The sequence below is a fragment of the Panicum virgatum genome, chromosome 9K, assembly GCF_016808335.1.
Source record: "Panicum virgatum strain AP13 chromosome 9K, P.virgatum_v5, whole genome shotgun sequence".
Taxonomy (NCBI): Eukaryota; Viridiplantae; Streptophyta; class Magnoliopsida; order Poales; family Poaceae; genus Panicum; species Panicum virgatum.
Window position 1 is genome coordinate 39,346,053 of NC_053144.1, and position 25,893 is coordinate 39,371,945.

At 44.0% G+C, this 25,893-nt stretch overlaps 4 protein-coding genes and 1 pseudogene across 5 annotated transcripts; 1 reads left to right on the forward strand and 4 right to left on the reverse strand.

Moving 5' to 3' along the window:
- The first annotated feature begins 9,093 nt into the window (after positions 1 to 9,093).
- On the forward strand, positions 9,094 to 11,690 carry LOC120651357. The gene has a single exon (XM_039928833.1). It carries the CDS (start codon positions 9,332 to 9,334, stop codon positions 11,288 to 11,290), a length of 1,959 nt encoding a protein of 652 aa, XP_039784767.1. The 5' UTR covers positions 9,094 to 9,331; the 3' UTR covers positions 11,291 to 11,690.
- Positions 11,691 to 12,118: 428 nt separating this feature from the next.
- On the reverse strand, positions 12,119 to 13,171 carry LOC120651358. Its single transcript, XM_039928834.1, has 2 exons — positions 12,782 to 13,171; positions 12,119 to 12,411 (listed from the first exon to the last, which is right to left on the reverse strand). Exons 1-2 carry the CDS (start codon positions 13,113 to 13,115, stop codon positions 12,395 to 12,397), a joined length of 351 nt encoding a protein of 116 aa, XP_039784768.1. The 5' UTR covers positions 13,116 to 13,171; the 3' UTR covers positions 12,119 to 12,394.
- Positions 13,172 to 18,556: 5,385 nt separating this feature from the next.
- On the reverse strand, positions 18,557 to 19,141 carry LOC120648689. Its single transcript, XM_039925384.1, has 2 exons — positions 18,781 to 19,141; positions 18,557 to 18,669 (listed from the first exon to the last, which is right to left on the reverse strand). Exons 1-2 carry the CDS (start codon positions 19,121 to 19,123, stop codon positions 18,665 to 18,667), a joined length of 348 nt encoding a protein of 115 aa, XP_039781318.1. The 5' UTR covers positions 19,124 to 19,141; the 3' UTR covers positions 18,557 to 18,664.
- A 1,871-nt stretch (positions 19,142 to 21,012) lies between these two features.
- LOC120648690 lies at positions 21,013 to 22,072 on the reverse strand. Of its 2 annotated transcripts, none has more exons than XM_039925385.1 (3): positions 21,669 to 22,072; positions 21,355 to 21,421; positions 21,013 to 21,255 (listed from the first exon to the last, which is right to left on the reverse strand). In XM_039925385.1, exons 1-2 carry the CDS (start codon positions 22,000 to 22,002, stop codon positions 21,372 to 21,374), a joined length of 384 nt encoding a protein of 127 aa, XP_039781319.1. In that variant the 5' UTR covers positions 22,003 to 22,072; the 3' UTR covers positions 21,013 to 21,255; positions 21,355 to 21,371. The 2 variants fall into 2 exon arrangements, with proteins under 2 accessions (XP_039781319.1, XP_039781320.1); XM_039925386.1 differs by having other exon boundaries at positions 21,015 to 21,255; positions 21,355 to 21,418.
- Positions 22,073 to 23,704: 1,632 nt separating this feature from the next.
- On the reverse strand, positions 23,705 to 25,566 carry LOC120647974 (annotated as a pseudogene).
- Positions 25,567 to 25,893: the final 327 nt, after the last annotated feature.

Genomic DNA, 25,893 nt, shown 5'->3' on the forward strand with positions numbered 1-25,893 from the left:
CGATTGAGGTAGCCATTGAAGTATAACGGCTAGTTGGAAAATGCACTCACCGGTTAAACCGGTGATGACAAAAATAGGAGCATCGGTTTAACCGGTGATAGCGCTTTTTGTCAGCCTTTTTCCAACGGCTAGTTTGGGGTGTGTGGGCTATATATATGCCACCCCACGGCTCATTTGATAGTGCTAGAGACCAAGGAAGTATACAAGAGCCAAAGATCATCTCCAACCACCTTAGAGCTTCATTGTACATCATATAGGCTTAAGCACACTTGTGAGAGTGCTTAGTGCTTGTAATATGGACTAGTTCTTGCGAGAGCTCCCTTGAGAGAAGTCTTGTTGCGGCAAGCAATCCTTGTGATCCGTCGTGTGACCCTCTGACTTGGTGTGGAGTGGCAACGACACTTTGTGCGGGGGAAGAGGAGACCCCCTCCTTGGTGGAGAAGCTCCGTAGTGGATTTCGGCTGGGTGACCGAGAGAGACGGTGGAGGTGTACGAGACTCGGTGTCTTGTGGGCACTTGCCTTTGCTTGCCGGCATCGCCTTGGTGGCGTAGTGCAAGACGGTGATCGGAAGAGCCTCGGTGTCCCGTGGACGTAGTTGTTTGTGCCGAACCACGTTATATGACTGTGTCTACTCGGGAGTTTGCATCCCTCTCGCACTTACCTCTTTACTTACCATATTACGTTTCTGCATTTACTTTATCTTGCATGCCTTTACTTTCCTAGTTAGTTTGTTTAGGATTGGCTATAGGTTGCAAGTATTTTGGGGTAAGTAGAGAGTAGCAAAGATAAACCTTAGTCATAACTAGCATGTATAGGACGCGTTAGGTTTATCTTATGCAAGTAGTTTGAGCCCTAGGTTAAAAAGCGATTAGCGACCCTATTCACCCCCTCCCCCTCTAGGGTCGGACACCCCGGTGATCCTTACAACCGCCTTTGCTGGCCAGCAAGCTTTGCGCCACACCGCCTGAGCATCTTCCCCCACGCCACATCGCCGGCCGCCGTGGGGAGACCATTTCCGTCGCCAATTCGCCCTTCTTTTCTGTTCAACTTGATCCCCAAGCCTTTCTAGTGCTCATCCCTCCCTTCTACGCCTATAAAAAGGCCAGACCGAGCCCATCGCCGGCGTACACCACCCGCCTCCTTCTCCATTCTCTCCGGCGAGCTCTGCTCACCGTGGACATGCTGTTGTAGCCTTTCCCTGACCACTACAAACACCGTGAGAGCTTCACCGAGATCCAGTGAAACTAGACCACCATTCCCTGCCGCCAATTGCTCACCGGAAACCACTCGCCGCCGTTCACCCCCGACGCCGTCCGCACCTCCTCGCCGACGAGCCCTCTCCGGCCAGCTTCCCTAGCCCCAGACACACCAAAAGGTGCGCCATGGTCCCCTCTAGCTCTCTGGACCCCTAATCCTCGCCGCCAGCGATCGCCGTCGCCGGAATTGGCCGGTCAACCTCCTCCCCCAGCTCTGACTCCGACCAGGGACCCGATTGCAAGGATTGCAATCTTTCCCAGGGTCTTTACTGCAAAAAGTTCTTTTCCCCTTTTATTCTTTTTCAGTGAAATTTGAAAAATTCTAGGAAATTGTAGAAAAATCAGAAAAATAACAAATTAATTTTTTTTTGTTCCGTGTAAATAGCTCTATAAGTTTGATGTTGTGAAGTTTTGCTGAAAGTTTGTGTATTTAATTTTAAAAATAGGATTAGTTAATAGCCCTTTTGAATTGTATCCAACGTTCAAAATTTTATTTGCCTGTGAGCTTTGAGCTATATGCTCCTCAAAGCATGTCCAACTTTCCAAATTTTTTCTAAACCCATGAGTGAACTATGGCATATACTTTCAAAATTTTCTTTCTATATTATAATTTGTGTCTATAAGAAATTATGTAAATAATTTCTTGTGGATTATTTTATTGAAATAAAAACCTCTTTTCTGTGTTCTTTTATAGAGTTTTACCATAATTACTTTTACTCTATAAATAATTGCCCAGTAAAGTAAAAATTATTAAGATTTATCTTAATATTTACTTTATTGGTTTGCCTCTTTAAAGTGAAGAAAAGCTATACTCAAGAACTTCACTAATTTTCGAATATTGCATTTCATATAGAAGTCACCCCGCTTGTCGACGGAACCTACGAGCTCACCCAGGAGCCAGACAGGGATTTCTCTGAAGCCCAGATCAACTAAACAGATTTAATTGAAGTTCCGAACCTCGATTCGGAAGAATCAAAGTTTACTGACTCAACTGACACTACTGAAGGCAAGCCCAGTACATAATCCTATTATTTTAAATTATGCAACTTATTGTTACTTTTTACTTGTGCATTTAAGTTATTGGAGTTGATTGGAAACTTTAGATGCATAATTCTAGGTTCCTATTGATTGAACACCAGTTTTGAGTCCGAATAGATGCTATACTAATAGAACCGGTAAAAGTCGAGTGATTGCCTGTCACTCGCGAGCTTTATAGGAGTTGATTGTTTACCTTCTTGCAATCACTATAAGGATCATGGATGGATTTGTTGAAGTCCGTCTGTGTTGATGAACTTGATAATGTCGCAGTGTGTGGTAGCGGTGGTTAAGCATTTGAAAGTACTAGCCACATGCCGAAAATATGGCACGCGGCAAGCCTAGTAACTGATCGGCCCAGCAAGTGGACTTTACCCCACTCTCTCGTAGAGATAGGAAGTTAAAAATAATTGAAAGTTATGTTGCAACAACTACGGCTGCAGAGAGGGTCGGGCTCGCTGTAGTTGGGAGAGTGGCCCTGATCCATGAACCGGAATGAGAAGCAAACGGTTGCTTGGGAGTGACTCGACGGTACTCCAAACGTGTGTGTTAGGTTTACCCTTGCAAGGTTGGAAATTCGATTCAGAATCGTCCGTTTCTCGCGGAAATTGAGACTGCTTGATCCCTTTGCCACATAGAGTAAGAAGTGAAACAAAGATGATACTCAATCTTGTTGGATGCAATAATTTCTCTATCATGCTTGTACAGATAGGTCCAAACCTAGAATGGTTAATCAAACTAGAATCAGAAGGCTAAAACTTGAATTTAAGGACATTCTCTTTGTTGCTTTTCAGCAAAAGAAAGCTCAGAGCCTTAAAAAGCTTTGTATGTCTAGTTAAAGGGATATGTTATACCCTTAGACGGGTCAATCTTGCTGAGTATTAGTATACTCAGATTTGTTTTTGATAATGTTTCCAGGAATGCTTTCTGATGACCAAAACACTAGTATGACTTGGCCTAGTGTTTTACCTGCTGGCTGGTCTATGGAATGGGAACCATCTACCAGCTATGGTTCAGATGAATGATGTCGTGTTTGGGCTTAACATGACATCTACTCTACGACGGCTGTACATAGTCGTGTTTTACTTTCCGATGCAGGACTTCTTTCTTATAGTTTATTTCAGTGAAACCTCTTTAGTTTTCTTTGGAATAAAACTGTAAAAACTAGAGCTTCGGCTTACTAGCTTCAAAACTCTGATGTAATTTATACTTCTTATCTATGTGATGTAAATTATTGTGGAATTGTTGTATCTCTAACTCGCTTTCGTGCGAGATGTATACTTGTGTTACAATCCGATATCAAGTGGTTTCATCGGGAAATTACCCGACAGACCAATGAATATACCGGTTGAGGTGCGTAGTGCACTCGAACTGGTATATTTCAAACTGGTTCTGCCACAACTAGCGGCGGCGGCGCGACGGGTGTGGAGGTGGAGCTGCTGTGCCGCTGTGGTCTGTGGATGGAGGAGGGGGGCTGGGGGCGAGTGGGTGACTAGCAGGTGCGGCGCGTGCGGCGTGCGGCGTGCGCCTGGAGGGGCGAGGGGGACGCTCCTGCTGAGTTAGGGTTTTCAGGTTTTATATACCAATGACTTTGGGCTTGGGCTGTTGGGCTTCTTTTGGCCTATATGTGTGCTGGACAGGAGTCGCACCATGCACTCGGGTCACCCGACGGGGATCGGGGACGGGGACACAGGGAACGTTCCCTCCCCCGCTATCCCCGATGGGGACCAGATTTGGCCATTAAGATCCCCGTGGGGACTAAATACAACTCATTTTCATCCCCTAATGGATGAAATTCCCGTCGGGGATCGGGGATTGGGGCCCGTTGCCATCCTTACTCAATATGGTGTGGAATCTTTAAGGACCGATGGGCAAATAGAGAGTCAAATAAATAGTCGAAAATGGAGAGTCTTTTGAAGATACTCCATTTACGTTTGCGTTAACGACCAAACACCACCGATTCCTTAAAAGCTTTGATGCAACGGGTATTTGTTCACTTATGTAGGTAACGATTTGGCTCCCTTAATTTGTACGTAAATAAATAAATCAATTACAAACATTTCATGTCGAATCCAAAAGAAACATTTTTGCACACTCATTTCTTCAGGTTGATAGAGCACAAGCACATGACATGATTCGGTGGCAGGGCAGAGGAAAGTCCCGTTTCCTTTTGGACTATGTGGGCTGTGGCTTCACGCTGCACAATAGCTGGGAGTATCGCCTTTTAGCCTTGCTGCAAAAGGCGCATTCCACCACCACCTGTAATCACTTTTCAAAACTAAAACCTTTTCAAATCATCATTATAGTACTCTCCACGTGTTAATGTCTGGCAAATGTTCTAAAGCTTGTAATAATGTAATTTCCCGGAAACCACATGTTTTTCCATTTGATAGAAAACAATGGTTTACCTTACTATTCATGTATTGTAGAAATTGATTTTCTTTTAGCGACAAATATTGTGAACAGGGCATGCACCGTTAAGTTTGATAGGGATATTTATGTGTTTGGGTGCCATCCACATCAATCGTGACAAGCCATATAGAACCAAGCAAATCACACTTTTCTATAAAGGGCTTATTACATACTACTCTAACTGATTATCTTTATGCGCAACGGACAAAAAATTGGTAGCTACCTATCGGAAATATGGATACTATAGAGACGGTCGTCTCTAACAAAGCACGTTTCCATAGGTGGCAAGGTAACTAGGGTGTGAAAATGTGAAAATAGATTTCCAATATCCATATCTACGAAAACGTGAATTTGGATATCCGTATTTGTTTCCAATAATTCTAATATGGCACTTATATGAATATATCCGGTTCTATTTTCCATTACCTTTCTCCATTCGATTCAAGATTCGTACTCCAAAACGTCTGACACTATACATATGAGTGAAAAATAAAGTACCATGTGAGATTAACAAAAAAAATCACTATGACTAATGATTAATGATAATTTTAATATTTATTAATGATGTATCCATTGAAACTATTTTGAGTAAAGTCTGTTACCGGTCCCTAAACTTATATCGTTGTGTCATCCCGGTCCCTAAACTTGCAAATCGGCCGTTTAGGTCCTTAAACTTATTCATCTGAGTTATCTCGGTCCTCAAACTTGTTTGGCAGTATGATCTCGGTCTCTAAACTTAGAAATCACCCGCTTAGGTCCTCAAACTTGTTCAGTTATGTCATTTCGGTCCCTAAACTTGATTTTGAGTCTCATCTAGATCAAAATAATACCATCTAAAAACTCCATATCAAAAAATAATTCATAACTTTTGCATAAAAATTCGAATGAACACAAACTTTATATCTAAATTGTAGCCCTCGACGTGATCTATAACTTTGTAGTTGAAAAGTTTCTGAATCAAAACTGTTTATAGTCTCAAAATACTGTTGTAAGTCTATAGATTTTGAAATTTAAAATTAAATTTTGGGACACGACTTCAAATAAAAAAATTTCAATTAAAAGTTATAGACTACGTCGAGGGCTATAATTTTGACACAATATTTATCTTCATTCGAATTCATATGAAAAAAAATATGAATTGTTTTTAATATAGAGTTTTTAAATCACTTTGTTTTGACCCATATGAGACTCAAAACCAAGTTTAGGGACCGAGATGACACAATTGAACAATTTTAAGGACTTAAACGGGTGATTTCTAAGTTTAGGAGCCGGAATGGCACAATCGAACAAGTTTGAGGACCTAAATGGTCCATTTGCAAGTTTGGGGACCGGGATGACACAACCAAACAAGTTTAGGAACCGGCGATGAACTTTACTCCTATTTAAATTATATCTATTTTCACGACAATTGTCATTTCTTTAATATTAGCAAGATATATGAAGATTAGTTTAAATTTTAAATACGTTAGTTTATCTATTTTTTATGATGTTATTTTTTCAAATAAGTTTCATATTTAAAAGTTTTTTATTGAATTTGAAATATTTATCTCCCGCCACTTAACATATATTTCAGAAGTAAATATTAATTATGCTGCGTGCTTCTTGTTATTTTATCATTATATGTACACAAGAACCATAGATATTGCTTCTGATGTTGATGTGTATTTAAAAACGGATTTGTTCTTAGTTTCTTGGTGTTACAACTAAACCATGACAACTAGTCACATTTTTTTTATGTATGAAGAAAAATCGGTAGAAACCTAGTCTGCCTAGATATGACCAGAGAGTTTATTTGACCAGGAATATGTGCTTCTGTTGCAACTTGAATTCCAATGAATATTACACGTAATGTCAATTATTGAATGTGCCGAAGAAGAAGAGGAGGAAATAAAATAACACCAGGTGTCGTGCAATTCTCCGTGAGCATTGCGCATCAAAGACATAACTTTAATGTTACAATAATTAACGAGAAATAAAATTCTCTAACTTTATACTCCTTCCAAATTATAAATTGTTTTGATTTTTTTAAATTTATTATAATTTTTGCTATGCATATAGATATATGCTATGCCTAGATGCATATTGTCGGTACCCTGTAGCTGGGGTACCCCCTCTTGCTGCGCCTAGGCAAGAGCCTTGTAGTTATCCTTAACTACGTCCAGCAGCCGGAGCCTTGCGGTCCGGAGCCCCGCTCACCCAACAGCGGTCCCGGACCTTCCCCTGGCTAGGAAAGGTCCGGGAGCACCACGTGTCCCGGGAAAAGCTGGCGGTCAGCCCGAACGGCTGGAAGCTCCGGACCTCCTCCCAAAGAGGACCGGATCCCCAGGGAATCCCGGACCCCCCATGGGGTCCGGGACCCCCTGTATAGTAACCGGACCCCTCTCCAAGGAAAGGAATCGTCACCCCGCCTCGGGGTGGTCCGGGGCCACCACGTGTCAACAGGCCCAGACGCGTATATAAGGCCGCTTGGTCTCCTTAAGGCTCACCTACCACGACATTCATTATGACAGGAGGACGTCCGCATTAATATAGCAGAAGCCGAGGCGATACATTGACCAGGGGGCACTATTGATTGCGTATTACCAAGATAGTGGAGCTGCTCGCGCCGCCCACGCCGCGCCTGCCAAGTCTGCCATAACAGATGGATACGACGGCTCGGCTTCACCCATTATGACGCCTACATAATAGCCTCCACAGGCTACGCCGCAAGCTACGCTCCCCCAACGGACACCTTGGTGACGGGACAAGAGAAGACCACTGTAGCGCTAGCAGGGCGTGGGAGCGTATCAGAGGAAAGATTCGTAACCACTGTACCCATCTAAATACTCTGCGTAGTATGCTGCGCAGTCACGTTGGGCCCACTTGTCGGGGCCCAACGTCCTATGTATCCGCCCCCTTGGTCTATAAAAGGGGGCGCCCACTAGAAGAAAGCTCAAGCTGGGTGAGAGCCAAGGCCCGGCAGAGGATAGACTCATACACAACAGAGATCAAAACTTCTCCCAGTGGACGTAGGGTATTACGCTCCGGCGACCCGAACCACTCTAGATCGTGTGTTCTTGTGTACTTATCTCAGGGCTAGATCAGCCCAATCGCCTAGTACCTCCCCGAGCACTCTCTCTCTGGGAATAGGCGGGTGCGTTCCGCCACCCGGCTGTGGGTACCCTAGAAATCTCACGACACATATTTTTGACATAGTAAAACATTATGCATCTAGAAAAACTAAAACAACCTATAATTTGGAATGGAGAGAGCTTTGCTTTGTGGACCATATCAAAATACTACTAGAAATTTTCGATCTTATTCCCAAACAAAACAACTTTAGATCAACTAAGATTCTCATAATTATGAGCCGGAGGTTCACGTACGTTGCAGTGCCCCAACTCCAAACTAATTGATTCTTTTAAGGTCTCGCGGTCATAGAAGACTATATCATTATATTTCACAACAAAGTAAAAACATATCGGGATATGATGAGCTCGATCTTGCATGTCAGATTTACAGAGTGGTAATGAACAAACAAGATGAAAAAATATATAATTTTACCGACAAAAGTGGCATTGTGTACTAGAGAACTTTTATCATAATTAATAACACAAAATTAGTGAAGTTCTTATTTATGTATCCATATCACCCGATATTGCATATTTGTTGCATATGTTGACTTGTTGAACATGAACATCCGACGTCTTTATCTATTCACTCATGCATTTTCGATATATGAATAGAAAATATGTCGGTTAAGGATTAGGTTTTCTTTAGCAGTTCATTAGGCGACAGGGTGTAAATCTATGTCTTTTTTCGATTACAAGAACCGTAGATACATTTTCAGAAAAAAAAAGATCTTTACATTGTTCAAATGGTCAGAAATCAATAACATGCCAAAGTTTCAATTTCATGTGAGAACTGATCACATGCCAAAGTTTCAGTTTCATGTGAGAACTGAGATCAGTATGACAAAACGGAATTCGACCTGAGTTCTTGTGAACTTCCTGTTTGATGAAATAACCTCAGCTAGCTAGTTTCTTGTAGTTATCATGAGTGGAGTACATTTTTGGTGATATGCATAATACACTTCCGAAGTTCATAGGGTTTCCATGTACAATCTTCGATGCGGCGAACGGACGGCGCCGATGCGCGCATCACCACCCACGCGGACGCGGAGCCTACGCGAAATGCCACATTTCCATTCCATTCCGCTGCCCTGCTTCTCGGAGTCTCCGGAGAAACCACGCATAACAGGGCACGACCAGGTCAGCACTCACCAGGCCAGGGGCACGATACGACACGGCCCGCGGGACCCACCTCGGCACCTCCCCCTCTGCCGGGCCCACCCGCTGACCGCACGGACGACCCGGCCGCTGCCCCGGTCCAGCAGCACTCCAACTGCAACCGCAGCCGTCTCTCCCCCCACTCCTTCCTCTTCCCCCAACCAAACCCACCACCAAGAACACACCGCACCAACCGGCCTCCCAAAACCCCACGAGGAATCCCCCCAATTCGCCCTGCCCCCTCGCAGATCGCACCATCGGCGCGCGATTGCAGCTGATTCGACCCCGAATCCCCAGCCTCCCAGGCCGTGGCGCCGGTTTCTCGCCAGAAAAATCGGCTCTGTGATTGGGGACCGGAGATGGGGGAGGGGGTGAAGGCGATGCTAGCCCGGCCGATCCAGCTGGCCGACGAGGTCGCCAAGCAGTGCGCCGCCGCTCGGAGCTTCCGCGCCGAGTGCGCCGAGCTCAAGGCGCGCGCCGACAAGTTGGCCGCGCTGCTGCGGCAGGCGGCGCGGGCGCCGGAGCTCTACGACCGCCCCGCTGCCCGGATAATGGCGGGGGCCACCACGGCGCTTTCCAGGGCCTCCGCCCTCGCCGCCCGGTGCGCGCGGGGCCACCCGCGGCTCCGCAGCCTCTTCACGCTCAGCCCCGCCTCCGGGTTCCCGCGGGCCGTCGCGGCGCTCGAAACGGCCCTCGAGGACGTCGCGTGGCTGCTCCGCATCTCCTCGCCCGGCGCCGCCGGGGACGACGACGACGACTCGCTCCTCGGCCTCCCCAACATCGCGCAGAACGAGCCCATCCTCTTCTTCATCTGGGACCACGTCGCGCGCCTGCACACGGGCTCCCCCGCTGCCCGCGCCGACTCGGCCGCCAACCTCGCCTCGCTCGCCCGCGACAGCCAGCACTTCGCCAAGCTCATCATCGAGGAGGACGGCGTGCCGCCGCTCCTCAAGCTTCTCAAGGACGGCACCGACGAGGGCCAGGAGGCTGCCGCTCGCGCGCTGGGTCTGCTCGGATGCGACGCCGAGAGCGTCGAGAAGCTCGTGCAGGCGGGGGTGTGCTCCTCCTTCGCAGCCGCGCTCAAGGACCCGCCCATGTGCGTGCAGGCTGCGGTGGCGGAGGCCATCGCTGCCCTCGCCGACCGGAGCTCCACGTGCCAGGACCTCTTTGCTCAGAACAACACCGTGCGGTACCTGGTTGGCCACCTTGCCTCCGGGACCATCCAGGAGCACAGCAGGTACTCTGTCGGCTCCAATAGCTCCAAGAACAGCACTGCTGCGCCACAGCAGCCCATGAAGTCGCTCCACTCTGTGGTACTTGCCAAGACGCATAGCATGCGCCACACCGGTGGTGATCGCGACACCGCAATTCACACTGATGAGCCGCCGAGGATGTCCAACGGAGGCGAGCAAGATGCGAAAAGGAACCCCCATATGCAGTCGGTGGTGCACTCTGCCATAGCTGCCAAAACAAACACAAATGGCTCATTTGTTTGTCCGTTCAGGCCTCAGCTTGGAACTAGTGGCTCCAGTGGCCGTGGTGCTCGTGAGGCGGAGGATCCTGAGATCAAGGCACATTTGAAGGCCATGGCTGCGAAAGCATTGTGGAAACTGGCCCGTAACCATTTGGGTGTCTGCAAGAGCATTACAGAGTCTCGTGCGCTTCTGTGCTTTGCTGTACTTCTTGAGAAGGGTGATGGAGATATGGGCACTGAAGTACAGTTCTTCTCGGCAATGGCAATCATGGAAATTGCACGTGTTGCTGAGCATAGCCTTGTTCTGCGGCAGTCGGCATTCAAGCCCAGCTCCCCAGCAGCTAAGGCTGTGGTTGATCAGCTGCTCCGCGTCGTCCGCAAGGGTGAATATGATGAGTTGCTCCTCCCATGTATCACCGCCCTTGGCTGCCTTGCACGTACCTTCACAGCTAGTGAAACTAGGGTCATCGCCCCTCTTGTGCAGCTTCTTGATGAGCGTGAGCCACCAGTCACCAAGGAAGCAGTGGTTGCACTCACTAAGTTTGCATGCTCTGAGAACCACCTACATGTGAACCATTGCAAAGCCATTGTCGATGATTGTGGTGCTCGCCATCTTGTCCAGCTTGTCTACCTCGGTGACGAAATTCAGATTGAGGCGCTGATACTACTCTGTTACATTGCACTGTCTGTGCCTGAGAGCGAGGAGCTCGCGCAGGCTGGGGTGCTAGCTGTGCTGCTCTGGGCATCAAAGCAGGCTCACATGGTGCAGGACACACGTGTTGAGGTGCTACTGCGAGATGCCAAGTCGAGGCTAGAGTTGTTCCAGTCCAGGGCCTCCAGATGATGTTGGGAACAGGATCACTGGACATTGGTTAGTAGTTCTTTGCTGCAATGTGTAACTAGTGTAGAATTATTTCCATTATTCGCAGTTGTTCTTGTGTGGTACATTACATTTTAGTCTGTACATACAATGGCACCAATTTCTCTCTGAAATTGGTTTTTTTTTGTGGGGTGGGGGGGGGGGGGGGGGGGGGCGGGGATTATAAATTCAAAAGACATTGAAAAGGAACATGTTGGCCATGGAAAATTTCCTGTTCATATCTTTCTTTACCATGTAAACATTATTTTTCCATGAATTTTATTTGTTCAAGATCTTGTTTTGGTTCTGTTTTTTCTTCTGAATGGGCATATTAGTTATGTTTGTGAGTGACTTGCAGTTAAATCAATCAAAGTTTATAATCTTAGAGCAGCGTAATCCTAGAAAGTTACTCATAATCTGAATCAAGCTGACCTATGCAGCTCCTATTTGACCATATATAGACATGATCCCTGGGCTTTGCATTTGTTTTTGGTGAATCTGTAAATGTGATTGACTTGTGCAATAGAAGTGCATTTGTCTATTTTTACAAATTGTTCTGTTTCTTCCAAATGCACTTCTAACGGTTGTGCATTAGAATATTGTTTGTAACCTTTTGTCAAGTTATGAACAGATTTTGCTAGTAGCAATTCTAGTTATATCGTTATATGTAATTCATTGAAGGTAAATCAGAAGTTCTGTTGTAATATGGTAAATATGATATGCTATCAGCATCTGCAACATGCATTCAATCCAGTGTTTAATCCAGTTTGAGAAATTATTATGGAAGAAGACTTGATTGTTACAGAAATAAACTAGAGAAAGTCCTTTTAGAATTTTCCATTTCTTATATATACTGCTTTATGCATACATTAGGGAAGAAAATAAGACGGTCTGGCTCCTCATGAGCCAGCTACTGTTTTCAGCTTTGGTACAAATATATATTGTGTAATTAATTAGAGTTTATATGTGTGAACACCAGTACACCTTGTACTCCAACATCATCAAACTAACAGTTGACCAACTCTATTTATTTAGCTGCCTTGCGTGTGTGTTGTGCAATCTCCGTTCAGGTTCAGCCAGTTTCATGTCTCAGGACTGCTTTGACCCTATAATAAAAAGAAATACATAATTAGTCCAACTGAAGCAATAATTACAAAACAAGATTTGCAATGACTTTTACATATCCTGACATTTTCTGATGCTTCGAAAACCTGACAATCTATTTGTATTCAATTTGGAAATCCCTGATCTCCATATCAGTTGTCAAGTAGAAGTTTTCTTTTGTTATCATTGTGTCAAGTTTCACTATCCTAGTATATTCCCTCTACTTGTCTGATTGATCTGAGATTATTATCTGACCATGATTATTATCACGTGGAAGAACAACTAATAGCCCTGTTTTAGTTTCAACTGTGTGCGGGCAAACATGTTAGCGTTGGTTCGTACAGTTCCCAAGTCACGAAGCCAGCTACTCACCACAGCCTGCAGGGACGGTGACACCGCACTGGTTGGTGACGTAGAACACCTTCTCCATGCTTAATTTCTCCTTGGCTTCGCGGGAGCCCAGATAGTCGCAGACACAGGACTTATGGGCATCTGCGTGCTGCACGGTTCTGCAGCAGGCGGAAGACGGCTTCTGCTTGGGCCCCTCCTTCTGGACGTACTGCTTGCAGTTGTGCCACAGTGCGTCGATGTCATTCTGGCAGGCTGGGAGTGTGTACTGTGGAGATGGTTGACCTGAAACTGCTGCTGCAGCTGCAAGGAGGAGGAGCGTCACGGCCAGGAGGCCAGCAGAGCTCAGCTGGGCCATACCTTGGTGTGGTCTTTGGTGAACTGGAGAATCACCAATTGGATGTTGTAGTAATGTTGTGCGTTTGAGAACTGGATGGTAGTTGGTATTTATATAGTATCTGCTGCTCGGAGTTTGGGGTTTGGTTCCCAAGGTTGGCTTGATCTATTGGGGTTCCGGGGTTGCTGTGAACTATGCAATGCTATTTCCATGAGCTGTTTTCAAGCTGCGTGTTTTGCTTAAGCAGCTGTACATGGCAATGCTACTTGTGTGACCCTTGATCTATGGATGTTGAGCCCCACCCAGTTCTCGGGTGCGTTTCCTGACCGCACCGTGGCCTCGGAGCACTCTTCGTCCTTGCTCTTGCTCCTACCTCTCCGGTTCCTGTTGCTCATTGTCCCCATCCATTGATTAAAGGCTTGCATTTCTTTTACTAAGTTACCTGTATCCATTATCACTCTTGAGAAAGAGCTGTCTATAAGAACCGCCTAATTTGCACTTGGTTTAGGTAAAATTATCAATCAATTCATTGAAATAAGAGCTAGCACGTGTTCATCTCTTGACACAACGAGCTAATCCACATCTAGAGACACTTGACCAATATAAATTATCTAAAACAAAAACAAATCTAATAGTTCCGGTACATGCTTGCCATATGTCCAGGATTAAGCACATGTATTGTTATACAAATGAACATATCAGCAACTTTATTTATTACAAGAGTTCAACATAAATATTACAAGTTCATGACATAGGAGGTTCAAATCTGAAAATTTAAAGAGGTTCAAGCATCCATTACAAGCTTTGGGCTCACGAATAAAATAAAAGAGATGAAATTAAAATTTAGTGTTTCAACATGCTCTCACGAAAGATAAACTGCGCAAGGATAAAATAATAAAAGCATAAAGCAATGGCGTCTTGCTCAAGAGCACCATCGCAACCACAAAGACCTACTCTTCTTCCGCACTGGGATCGGCAAGATAGAAGTGGCCAAAGACAACTTCCGACTCACATGCAACTTAGCTTAAAAAGTAACATGAGTATAGAAGGTACTTACAAGGATTATGCAAGGGGCTCAACATATGAGACTTTATGGTTAAGTAATTATTACATAAGCATGAGCTCTCTAAACTAACATCTAGCTCTCTAGCAAGTTAAATAATCTTGTCCAACTCACAACTCATGTTTTAGTTGACTAAGAGTAAAATAAGCAATTGATCATATGAGTACCATGAACCATTTCCAACATAACCGATACTTTCCGTGAATAATTCATTGGATATTGAGCTTGCTCATAATCTAGAGAAAGCGTGTCAATTTGAATTGATTTTTAACCTTGCAAGGATGTACTTCTTTACCCACACGACGCGAGGACGATGCGGCTCACCCAACCTACCAAGTTGGATAAGGGGGTACTCACATCAACCATTCGCAACAAGCCTCAACCCTTAAACATTACGGCTAGTTTACGTGGAGAGTCACCTAGGTCCACCTTAACCACATATCTAGGACCGTGCATCAAAAGCCAAGTCAAAGAAGGTAATAGGCTCATGCTTACTATTATTGGATATGTGGTAGCACAATAAGTTGCTCAAAACCGACGTCATCCATGGACGATCCTTAATCGATCTGAGTGGACTATGCCCAAGACTTGTTTCTCTAGGCCCTACCATTCCGCCCGACCATGAAACTATTCTTCCACCAAAACCAAAGGTGTTCATGTGCAACCAAGGATAACCGGGTAAGTGTGATAACTCTAAACCATTGTTTCCTTTCCTACCAAGTGATAGAAATATTCTAAGTACGGCTAAGCATCTAGTCAAGTTGAGTAAATAATTGACTAACATGTGACAAGAACAAGGATAAACAAATCTATGAAGGGTAATGTATAAAAGTAGTACAAGAATGCAATAAATAGACATAATATATATGACCCAATAATACCCAAATGAGATAACTAAATTAAATTAAATTAAATGGGTACAAGGGATCATGCTTAGCTGCTTGCCATGGTTCTCTTCGGGCTCAACTATAAACTCTACACCGGGCTGAGGTTCAACGTTCTCGGTGGGCTCGACGGGTTCGCTCTCTCGCATTTCAATCACTATAATTTATGAATTATCATGATGCCATGGTTTGTGCAAGAGATGATATGACATGAAGAATGAATGATACACATGCGAAAACAAGAACCAGCAAGCATTTCTACTAGACTAGTCATGAAAAGCACTAAGCAAGTATTAACCACAAGAAAATCATACAGAAAGAATAAATTATAAATTAAATTGTCCACATATAGGATGGAAATTTTCAGCTACTCTAAACAAGATAAATCTTAAAAGGCATGCAAATTAGTTCAAACAATTTCAATAAAATTCACACAGGAACTACACATGTAAAAAAGCGAAAAAATGGTTTTACCATTTTTCATTTTTCATCAAGGAGTTAGGAATTGAATAAGATTTCAGGTAGAGAATAAGAAATTACACTAAAACCCTATTAACCAGTAGAGATATTAGAACAAAAATGCACCACTTCATAGAACACTTAACAAGGAGTCTAAAAAATTTTAGTTTGGCACTTTTAGAGCGTCTCGCGGTGAGGACGCGAGCGGCCAGTGCGGTGCGTGGCACGGGACCTCCGGTGCGAGGGCCGGGGGCTGCGGCTCGGCTCGGAGCGTCCGACGGTTGGACCTCGAAGGTATGGAGTGGAGCAGAGCTGTGCGCTTGCGCCCACGAAGGCAGTGAGCATTTCTCTGCAGTGAGCGATTTCAATTCTACGCGATGAGCGATTTCAATCTCTGCAGTGAGGTAGTGAGCGTTTCTTGAATTTCATGTACATCTATTATCTTTATGTAGAACAATTTTAAATGATGATGATTTTTTGTGATGTTGGTACTCAATTATATGTTATGAATCCATACATAAGGCTGCTAAAAAACCCAGCCCCAAAATCTTGGGCCCGCCCCTGGTGGCATGGTGCGCCGCCGCCGCCGAGGGGAGCGGCCGGGAGGGGCAAGAGCGCGCGCATAGGAAGCACCAAGGCTCGGCAAAGCTCATACATGCATGGACAAATGAATGACGCGGCAGAGAGGTGTTGCATCGAGCAGAGGCGGTGACGGGCGGAGCTCGACGCCGGGGAGCCTGTGGGAGTGGAGAAAAAGAGGGGTAAGCTCCATAATGGGTCACGGGGAGGGTGAGGAAGCTTCGGTTTCGAGGAATTTGAGAGGGGCTCACTGGTGATGACGAATTTTGGCCTCTGGTGCTAAGGAAGAGGAGGAGGAAGTAATGGAGGGGATGAGAAAAAGAAGGGGCTAGGGTTTTCGGGCCGACAGTTTGAGGCTAAAAAGAAGGGCAGGGCGAGCGGGAGGAGGACGGGCACCGGCGGTTCGGCTTTCGCGCGCCAACAAGAGGCTAACGCCATGGCACCGCCGCCTCTGCTGGTCAATCCAGCGATGAGGAGGCGCGGGGGAGGTGGGGGCGACCCTGACAGGTGGGGGTCCGCTGACGGGTGGGCTTGGAAAAATTGCCAAATTTTAATAGAAGAAATATAAACTCATAAAGGACATAGTCTAAGAACAAGTACTCAAAAATCTATCCTAAATTTCTCACAGTAAAATAAACAACTGCAGTTTTTAATATTTCCAAGAATTTTATGTTTCCGGTTTGTTGTCACAAAATTCTGCAAAAATATTGTAACACCATCATTTTAAGTATAGTATTTGAGTAACATTTTTGGGGGCACAGTTGAATAGGAAAATTAAACTTGCTTCACAAACATCAAGTCAAGCAAGGCACAAAAATTAGACAAGCTTATGCAAACATATGCACATGATGCTTTAATATACTTTAATGATGTCCATGATGCTTCATATTTAATTTTTAATCATGTTTAATTTTTTTGGATCGTGACACTATTATTTACATGCAGATAAATAATTTAGTCTACAAAGTGATCAAATAATTTTGCATTATAAAATAATTATTTACATGTAGATAAATAATTTTATATGAAGACTAAATACATCTACATTGCAATTTTTTATAAGTACATGTGCATGTGGTAAAAAAATTAGCATATATAGGAAATAAATCATTTCACACCTCAACGAGTCCACGATATGATCAAATTAGTATACATTGAGCATGACTGGGTCCTAAATGTGATCAAATAGTATCAAAAAACAGGTAAGTATAGGTCTATTAACATCTAATTATATAAGAAAGAAACGTGGTTGATAAAAGTACAAAAATAATAAATTACAAATTCAAACAAAGATTATGTACCGAAACAGTTTGGGAAGACGACTGTCCACTAACATGTGGGCCCCACGGCGATGGGCATCTCTCTGCTTTCCCACTTCGGGCCGTTTGGGAGGGCTCTGCAAAAATATCTTCAGCAATGAAACCGAAGCTGGTGAAGCTAAAAAATGTAGCTTGATTTGGCTTCTAGTTTATTTTTACCCCTATTTACAAAACGATTCCACACTATAGTAAATCGTTTTGTGCAAAATAGGTGAAGCCGAAGCCACAATAAACCCTCCAAAACAGGCCCTTACTTCCAGCATGTCACCGAGCTACTCACCTCCGCAGTTCCTCTAAGGAACCGGTGATACCGCACTGCCTGGTGACGACTTTGAAAACTCTCTCCAGGTCGATGTTGAAGTCGGAGCCAAGATAGCTGCAGACACAGTGGACATTGGTGCAGCAACTGGGCAGTGGCAGCAGCATCGGCGCGCCCTCCTGGACCTACTTGGATCCTATTTGGAGGAGGTAATTTGAAGTGCTCAAGTTTAGCTAGCTAGCAAACTTTTAGCACTATACTGTTTGGAACCATGAGCTAATCACTTGCTAATGGGAACCTATTAGCACCTTCTCCCCATCTAATGTTTTGCCCATATTTTTGAAGTTTGCTAAACTTTAGCACTCTCATTAGCACTTCTGTTTGAAGGTGCCAATGCTAAAGTTTAGCAACTTCATGCATTAATACTGGTCTCCAAACAGACCCTTATAGCAGGTCCACCACTCCACATAACCACGATGCCAATTGCCAACGCATGGGCAGAGGGCGTGCTTGCGCTAAACTCACACTTTTGGGGCTATAAGCCTAGAGGCTTTATTCCGGCTTTCTTTTCAAGCAAGGAGCTTTCGGTTGGCTTATAGCATGCTTGTGCCTCACAACTACTGAATTATTATGAATATTTTCAGACATTGATGTGTATGCCCTGCAATTTCTAGTGAAAATGCCAATAAACTTATAGTAATTTTCAGAAATATTATATAAACTTATAAATTCCTGGACCCAATTAACAAGGAGAGACATGCTTTTTCCCCCATTGATACGAAAATGAGACGTTGATTGCTTTTTTCCTGCTGTATGCGGTACCATATTGTATATGGAACCTATTAGCGTTTTATACAGGTGAACACCAATACAATTCTTACACTCCAACACCATCCAACTAAGAAGCACCAAATTTAATTTATTCATTCATTTATGTGAGCATTACAGGATGCCCTGCGTATGTTAGCCAACTTCTCCATCATCTGGTTCTGTCGTCAGACCTGATTTTAGTCTGTGACAAAAAAAAAGGAACTTAACATCAGTTAGCTCTCTCTAGTTGCCTAACTGATCCGAAATTATCTGACCATAATCACCAATCCAACAATCCAAGCCTGCAGCTCACCTCCGCAGCTCCAGGGGATGGCGACGGCGCACTGCCCGGCGACGTAGAACACCCTGTCCAGGTTGATGTAGTCGAGGGAGCTGAAGTAGTCGCAGACACAGGTCGCGTTGGCGATGCCCCTCACGGTGGCACAGCAATGCGGCGATGGCTGGACCATGGGGCCTCCGTCATCCTGGACGTACTGGTAGCAGGTGCTGCGCAGAGCGATAAGGTCATTGTGGCAGGCTGCTCCCGCCGCCGCAGCTGCAGGTGTGCCGGCTACTTGGGCGGCGGCAAGGAGCAGGAGGAGGAGCGTTGCAGCCAGACTGCGGCCATCAGAGGTCATCAGCTGGTACATCTTCATTAGTGTATTGTTGTTGTTGTTGTACTATATTGTGTGGAGTTACACTTGGCATTTATAGTGTCTGGTCGTCTTGAAAAAATTACAGTGCTTGTTGGAGATGTTTATTTGTTGGATTGGGACTTTAAAATTTTAAGAACAGTTGCAATACGAAATTTGTGAGCATCTTTTCAGGCTGACAGTTTGGCCAAATTATCCTCATGCAAATGACAGAGGTTTGATTTGACCCCTAAAAGTTGGGCATTCCTACCCTCAGTTCTGCAACAATGCCAAGCATGCTGCCGCCCGGCCTGCAGTCACTCAGGCGGCACCTTCAACTTCCGAGATCCAAGGATAAAAGAAAAAGAATTACACCAACCTCGAGTGTGGGTTGGATGCTGCAAATAGGGCCCGATTTGGACACATTGGTGATAAATTTTCTAATAAATAAGAGAATTTCCAACCGCGTCTAGGGAGGGCATGATATACTCTGTCTGAAGGGCAGGTGCATGGTAAAAATGCAACTCCAAAGCTTGCTATTGTAAAATTTCAATGCAAAATGGTATTTCTTGTTCCATCTTACTTCCCAACTTCCACAGACAATGGAACCATTCCCACACAAAATTTCACATATGAAAAACTTCAATAGGAAGCCAATCCTCTGAAAATGCTCCTCGGAGGCCTTTGAGGTCTTTTCTCATGTATGCTACTTTATAACTGTTGTTCCTTTGCATAATATTTCAAGTTGGCAGCTAGTCAAGTCCTGCCATAGTTCTGTTGAAATTAAAATGGAATTCAATCCTTTTTTTTTCTTTGCTTCAATTGTAAGACATGGCCAGGATCAGACAAATCGTCTAAAAAACAGAGGCTAACAATATTCCACATCACTATGTTACACCAAATCTGAATGGATCACTAACTTCATATACAAGCAGTTGGGACTTGAGACAAATTATTATCCATATCTGTTTGAGAATTCTCCAAATTTTGAATTGCAAAGTATTTTTCTTTAGAGATTCAACTGTAGGGTTAGGACCTTGGTCATCCTCCTGTACTTTTTGTGCCATAACAGCCAAAGAAACATAGATGCTAATATAGTTTTTGTTGAGATTTATCAATTCTGCAACATATTTTGATAGAAGAATAAAGAAGGTAATATAACGAAATTAAATCCATATATCTCTACGAATCTGCAGATGATTTCCGTGGACACATCGGGACACGTCGCTTGGATTTCCCGACCATCCGATCACATTTTCATATAGATGTGCCATCCATATATAAGTCAGTTCTGTGAGCTGTATAAAATGCCATGGTATCCGTGGGTTGAATTCTTGCATGTAAACATCACGTGTTTCCCTGCTTTTCCTCAGCCTACTGGACCAGTGTCCAATTGATTCAGTTGGACAATGCTTTCCTGAAGGGCTCTATCATACCTCATAATGTCACATCCTGGTGGGACAAGTAGAAATGTATTAAACCAAAATGTTCTGAATTTAGGTTTCGGAATTTAGATTTAGGTAGAATATGTGAAACAACACTTTTTTTTGCATTTTTACTTTTTGCATATTTCTATGAACTTATTCAAGATGTCGTTTTGTTTTTATATGACACTGGAAGTGGAAGGTGTTACCGGCAAAGTTATGCTTTGTTTCTGTTACCAGTGCTGGGTTTTGTTGTCCTTAAACTTTTATGCACTCAAAATGTCAGGTCCATGTATCTTCTCAAATGTCAAGGGGTGTTATAAATTTGATAGACCTGTGGAACTCAAAAACTTTTGGGCCCATTTACATCTTATTTCACAAGCTTCACTGTATACTTTTATTGAGAATGTTTTTAGACTTTTCATTGTATATATAATAATGTTTTGTGTAAAGATTTGTGCTGGTTCAATGGAAAACGGGAAATCGGACTATAGGAAGCATAAGACAGTTGCAGTCTCATGAGCCATATATTGAATCTGGCTTTGATACAGAATCACATTAGGTGACGAGCTAATCAGAGTTCTATATAGGTGAATAACATTCTTATATCTGAACATCATCCAACTAAATGCTGGCCAACTTTATTCATCGATCCGAGGATTACTAGGTGCCCTGCGTATGTCATGCAACTTCTCCATTCTGCCGGTTCCCTGTCTCAGACCTGCTTTAAATCTGTAATAAGAAGGAAAATACAATCAAATTTTCCAATATTTTATTGTCGCCAAAATAGAAGAGGTCATCATAAAATGAGATTTACAATAATCCACGTACATGCCGAATGTAGTTCGCTATGGCTTGAATGATCCAACAATTCCCTCCTTTTGTTCAATTGGACCTGCTGTTAAATAGTCATCAGTTGATCATTTTATCGATCTGAAATCCTAGTGTATGTCTGGTTGTAGTGTTGTTCTGTTCTAGTGTATGTATTCCCTCTACTGGTTTAACTGATTTGAGATTATCAAACCATAGTAAATGCCACATGACGTGCAGTCCCTTTCGAGTTGCAGATTGCAATTCAGTGGACAAGCACGCCTGGGTCAGTCAGTTCCTGCACCCAATGTCACCAAGTCAAGCAAGCTACTCACCTCCGCAGCCCCTGGGGATTGCGAATCCGCAGTGCCTGCCGACGTAGAACACTTTGTCCAGGTCGACGTCGAGGTCGGAGCCAAGGTAGTCGCAGACGCAGGGAACGTTGGTAAGGCCCATCAAGGTGGCGCAGCAGTTGGACGACGGCGGCAGCGCCCGACCACCCTCCTGGACGTACTCGTAGCAGGTTGTCCGCAGGGCGATGATATCGTTGTGGCAGGCCGTGCCCGCCTGAGCTTGAAGTGGCGCTGCCGCCGCCGCGGCAGCTGCAGAAAGGAGCAGGAGAAGCGTGGTTGCAGCCAGGTTGCTGCTGGCAGAGATGAGCTGCGGCATCTTGGTGGATATGATGGGGGGAAATATAAACTCTCCTGATCAATAAGGGTCTTGCTGCTGCAGCTGCGTGGTGATGGTGTGAAGCTGCGTACACATGGTAGTATTTATAGTGTCCGGCGCTAGAGAGGTTTATTGTTTGTCTAACGGTGGTCAGGCTAGTGTGTTCAGGCAAATGCCAAGGGTGTGAACCCCAACAATTAAGGTATTGGCATGAAGTCATTGCCAAAATGGCAAGCGTGCTGCCCCCTGGCCTTGCGGTGCCTCACCCAATTCTACATCTAAATCCAAGAATCCAGAAGGGAGGTCTTCAAATGGGAAAATTCGACTATGGGGAGGTTTTGATGTATTTGAGGGAAAAATATTAAGAGAGACTATATTTGCAACGAACAAATTCTGACTTCTGGTGTGATTCCCTGGTGTGGATTGGTCTGCTTGAAAAAGTTCCCTGAGTTGTACTACAATTGCAATCACCGAATACGTACAGTCGAAAAAAGGGTTCATAGTCGGTCTTTAACATTGAGGATACAGCTAGATGAGATTTGCAAAACCAACTCAGAAATTTGTGTCTAACATTCAGCATACTGCTCAAGCAAATGAAAAGGATGATGACCATTTGTGGTCTTGGGAGAAAAATAAGAGATTTATGTTGGAAATATTTATGTTAACAAGGAGAGCATTTAAACCACCTAAACATGATTAAGGAAATATAATGATAAAATCCTATTGGGTTGTGATCAACAGGCCCATTAGGCTTATTTCCAGAGGCTGACCCTAGCCCCACAGTGCCTATAAATAAAAGGTCGTAGCTCAGAGCATCTCCAAGAGTGCCTTAAATACATCCTAGAAACTTCCATTTCCCAAATAATAGAGAAAATCTAACTCCAACAGTAGCCCATCTCAATGCCCAATTTTACCGCACGCCCAAAAACAAAGGCTTTCGGAGCCATTTTTCCGCCGGCGGGATGAGCTCCCAATCGCGAAAAAAATCTCCCGCGCAGCGACAATCCGTTCGCGCCATCCTGCCCACTAGCCCTCCACTTGCGGCTCAATCTGCACTCCTCTTCCCGCCAGGCACATTGCTTCCTCCCCCATACGCTATCAGTCTGCAGACAGAGACTCCACTCCCTCCGCCGGTCGTCCTCTTCATCCTTCGCAGGCGACGCCGGCGCAAGGTCCAAGGCGGCGACGCCGGCAAGCCCTGCCTCCAACTCCAGTTGTTTCGCTACATACTAATGCTGTGCTGCGATGTGGAAGTAGCACTCTATTGCTGGTCATGCAAGCCTTTGAGGAGAAGATGTGGAGTGGCACTTTATTGGAGTTACAGTGACATCTGATATAAAAATTATTTAGTTTCCCTTATTAGTTTAATTTAATCATCTGTTTAGAGTGGTCTCGTAGCAGTGGTTTCAGCTATTATTGTTTTGTACTATTCAGTTTGGACCAACATATTTCAATCTTCTGTGTGGACAGGTTTCAACTATATATTATTGCTTTGTTTGACAACATGTTTTACCTCAATTGATCGTCAGACAATTATAAAACTATTACTTTTGAATAAAAGGTCCAATAACCACAATGGAGGAGATAATATTGCTGGAATGAAGGATAAGTAATCTAGATGTACGTGTGAATGATTACAACTTAACAAAAATATTCAAGCCGAAATATTTTTCTCTTTATTCATCAATGAATAAAATAAAATTTAATATTGATCTGGATGATGTTGCCATAAGTGCTCCACGAGGTCCTCTTGTAGTTGATGGTGAGTTTCATTGTCTCTAATTTTTTTATGCGTTTGAATAAATTCTTCAAGATCAGGATGATGTGCATGGGAAGGTTCTACATTTTCTCCACCATATTTGAAACGTTCTTTAGGGTCCACTTCTCCCTCATCTTCAATAATCATGTTATGCATTATGACACAAGCTTTCATGATATCTCCTAAAGTTTCCTCTTCCCAAAATCGAGCTGGACCACGGACAATTGCGAAACGAGACTGTAAAACTCCGAAAGCTCGTTCCACATCCTTCCTTGCCGCTTCCTGTGCTTTGGCAAAATATTTCCTCTTATTTCCCTGCGGCTCTGGTATAGTCTTCACAAATGTTGCCCAGATGGGTATATGCCATCGGCAAGATAGTAACCCATTTTATAATCATGACCATTAATGTTATAGTTCACTTGAGGAGCTTCCCCTTCAGCTAGCTTCGCGAATAATGGAGACCGGTGAAGAACGTTGATATCATTGTGAGATCCCGGTAAACCAAAAAAAGCATGCCAAATCCACAAATCCTTAGAAGCAATGGCTTCTAGAATAATTGTAGGCTCGTGCACATGGCCCGAGTACATACCTTGACATGCTGAAGGACAATTCTTCCACTTCCAGTGCATGTAATCTATGGAACCTAGCATGCCAGGAAAACCTCTTTCCTCTCCAATAGTGAGTAATCGAGCTGTATCATTCTCATTAGGTGATCTCAAGTATTCATGTTCAAAAAGTTCAATAACCGCATTGACAAACCTCCTGAGACTTTCTATGGTAGTACTCTCCCCAATGCGAACGTACTCATCAGCAACATCTGCTGGTACTCCATAAGTTAGCATACGAAATGAAGCTGTGACCTTCTGGAAGCAGCTTAATCTAGGTGTGTTGGCCGCGTTCCTCCTCTGCACGAAGTAATCATCATGATCTTCTACAGCATGCATTATGCATAAAAATAGATCCCAACTCATTCTATACCTGTGCAAATACTAATAGAAATAATAAGAGGTCAAAATTAAAATGTACCACATAGCTCAGTTGTACCAAATGAACTCTACGAACCTCTGTCGGAATATAGTTGGGGTGTACGTAGGATCATCCGCCAAATAATTCTGATACATTCTCGAGTGCCCCCCTTCTATATCCCGGTAAAGAACTATATGTCCAGGGACAGAACGACCATGTTTTCGTGCAGGTTGCGGATTACTTACGATTTGAGCAGCAGCAAGAATGAGTTCGTCATCATCATCCGAAGATGATTCATCCAACAGACTCTGGAAAAAAGGGACGGACTTTGACTCATACCGCAGGCTTCTCCTTCACGGCACACTTGTGCTCCCTCCCCTATTGGCTGCACGCAGCCGCCTCGCCGCCGTGCGCAGCCGCCGGCAAACTTCTGCAGGAAGCTTTTTTTTTTTAGGTCACAGCGTGCTTGATCCGGTCAGTTGGTAGTCTGGATCGGCATTGGTTAGTTTGACGGGAAAACTGAAATTAGTTTGTTTACGGGAAAAAAGAGGAGGTCAAGTGTGGGCCCTGATGAGGTGTCACAACTTTTTAGATTAAATTTTGAGGAGCTGTTGGAGGAGTGGGTGATTTTTACTCCCAAAATTTTTTGGCTGGCTCCCAAAACTAGCTTTTTGGGACTTCATTTTTCAGGTATTGTTGGAGATGCTCTTAGGGATTAACACACATGAATCTCATTCTCTAAACCCTAGCCAGGGCAATGGAGTGGTTTGGAAGACCAGGTTCTCACCCCGAGCAGTGTCGTTGGCGTCCGGAAGATCGCTGATACCCTGCTCATACATCTACACCGACAAAAACGCCTACTTCCTCTACGCCTCAGGCATCATCAATGTTGGCATGACTGCTTCAACTGCTAACGCTGGTATAATGTCTACCATTTTTCGCATTAGATTGATCTATCATGAACTGGGTTATGTAAAGATTCTAGATTTATGTCCCTCTAATGTTAAATTTGGCAAATCTAACAATTTATTGTGAGATCTATGTATTCACATATGCATAGAAATGAATGAGGGTCTGCATACAAGAAGATATGGAAAGCTAAGATTCCATGAAAAACAAAGATTTTTTGATGGTTAGTACTTCAAAATGTTAATTCTAACTAAAGA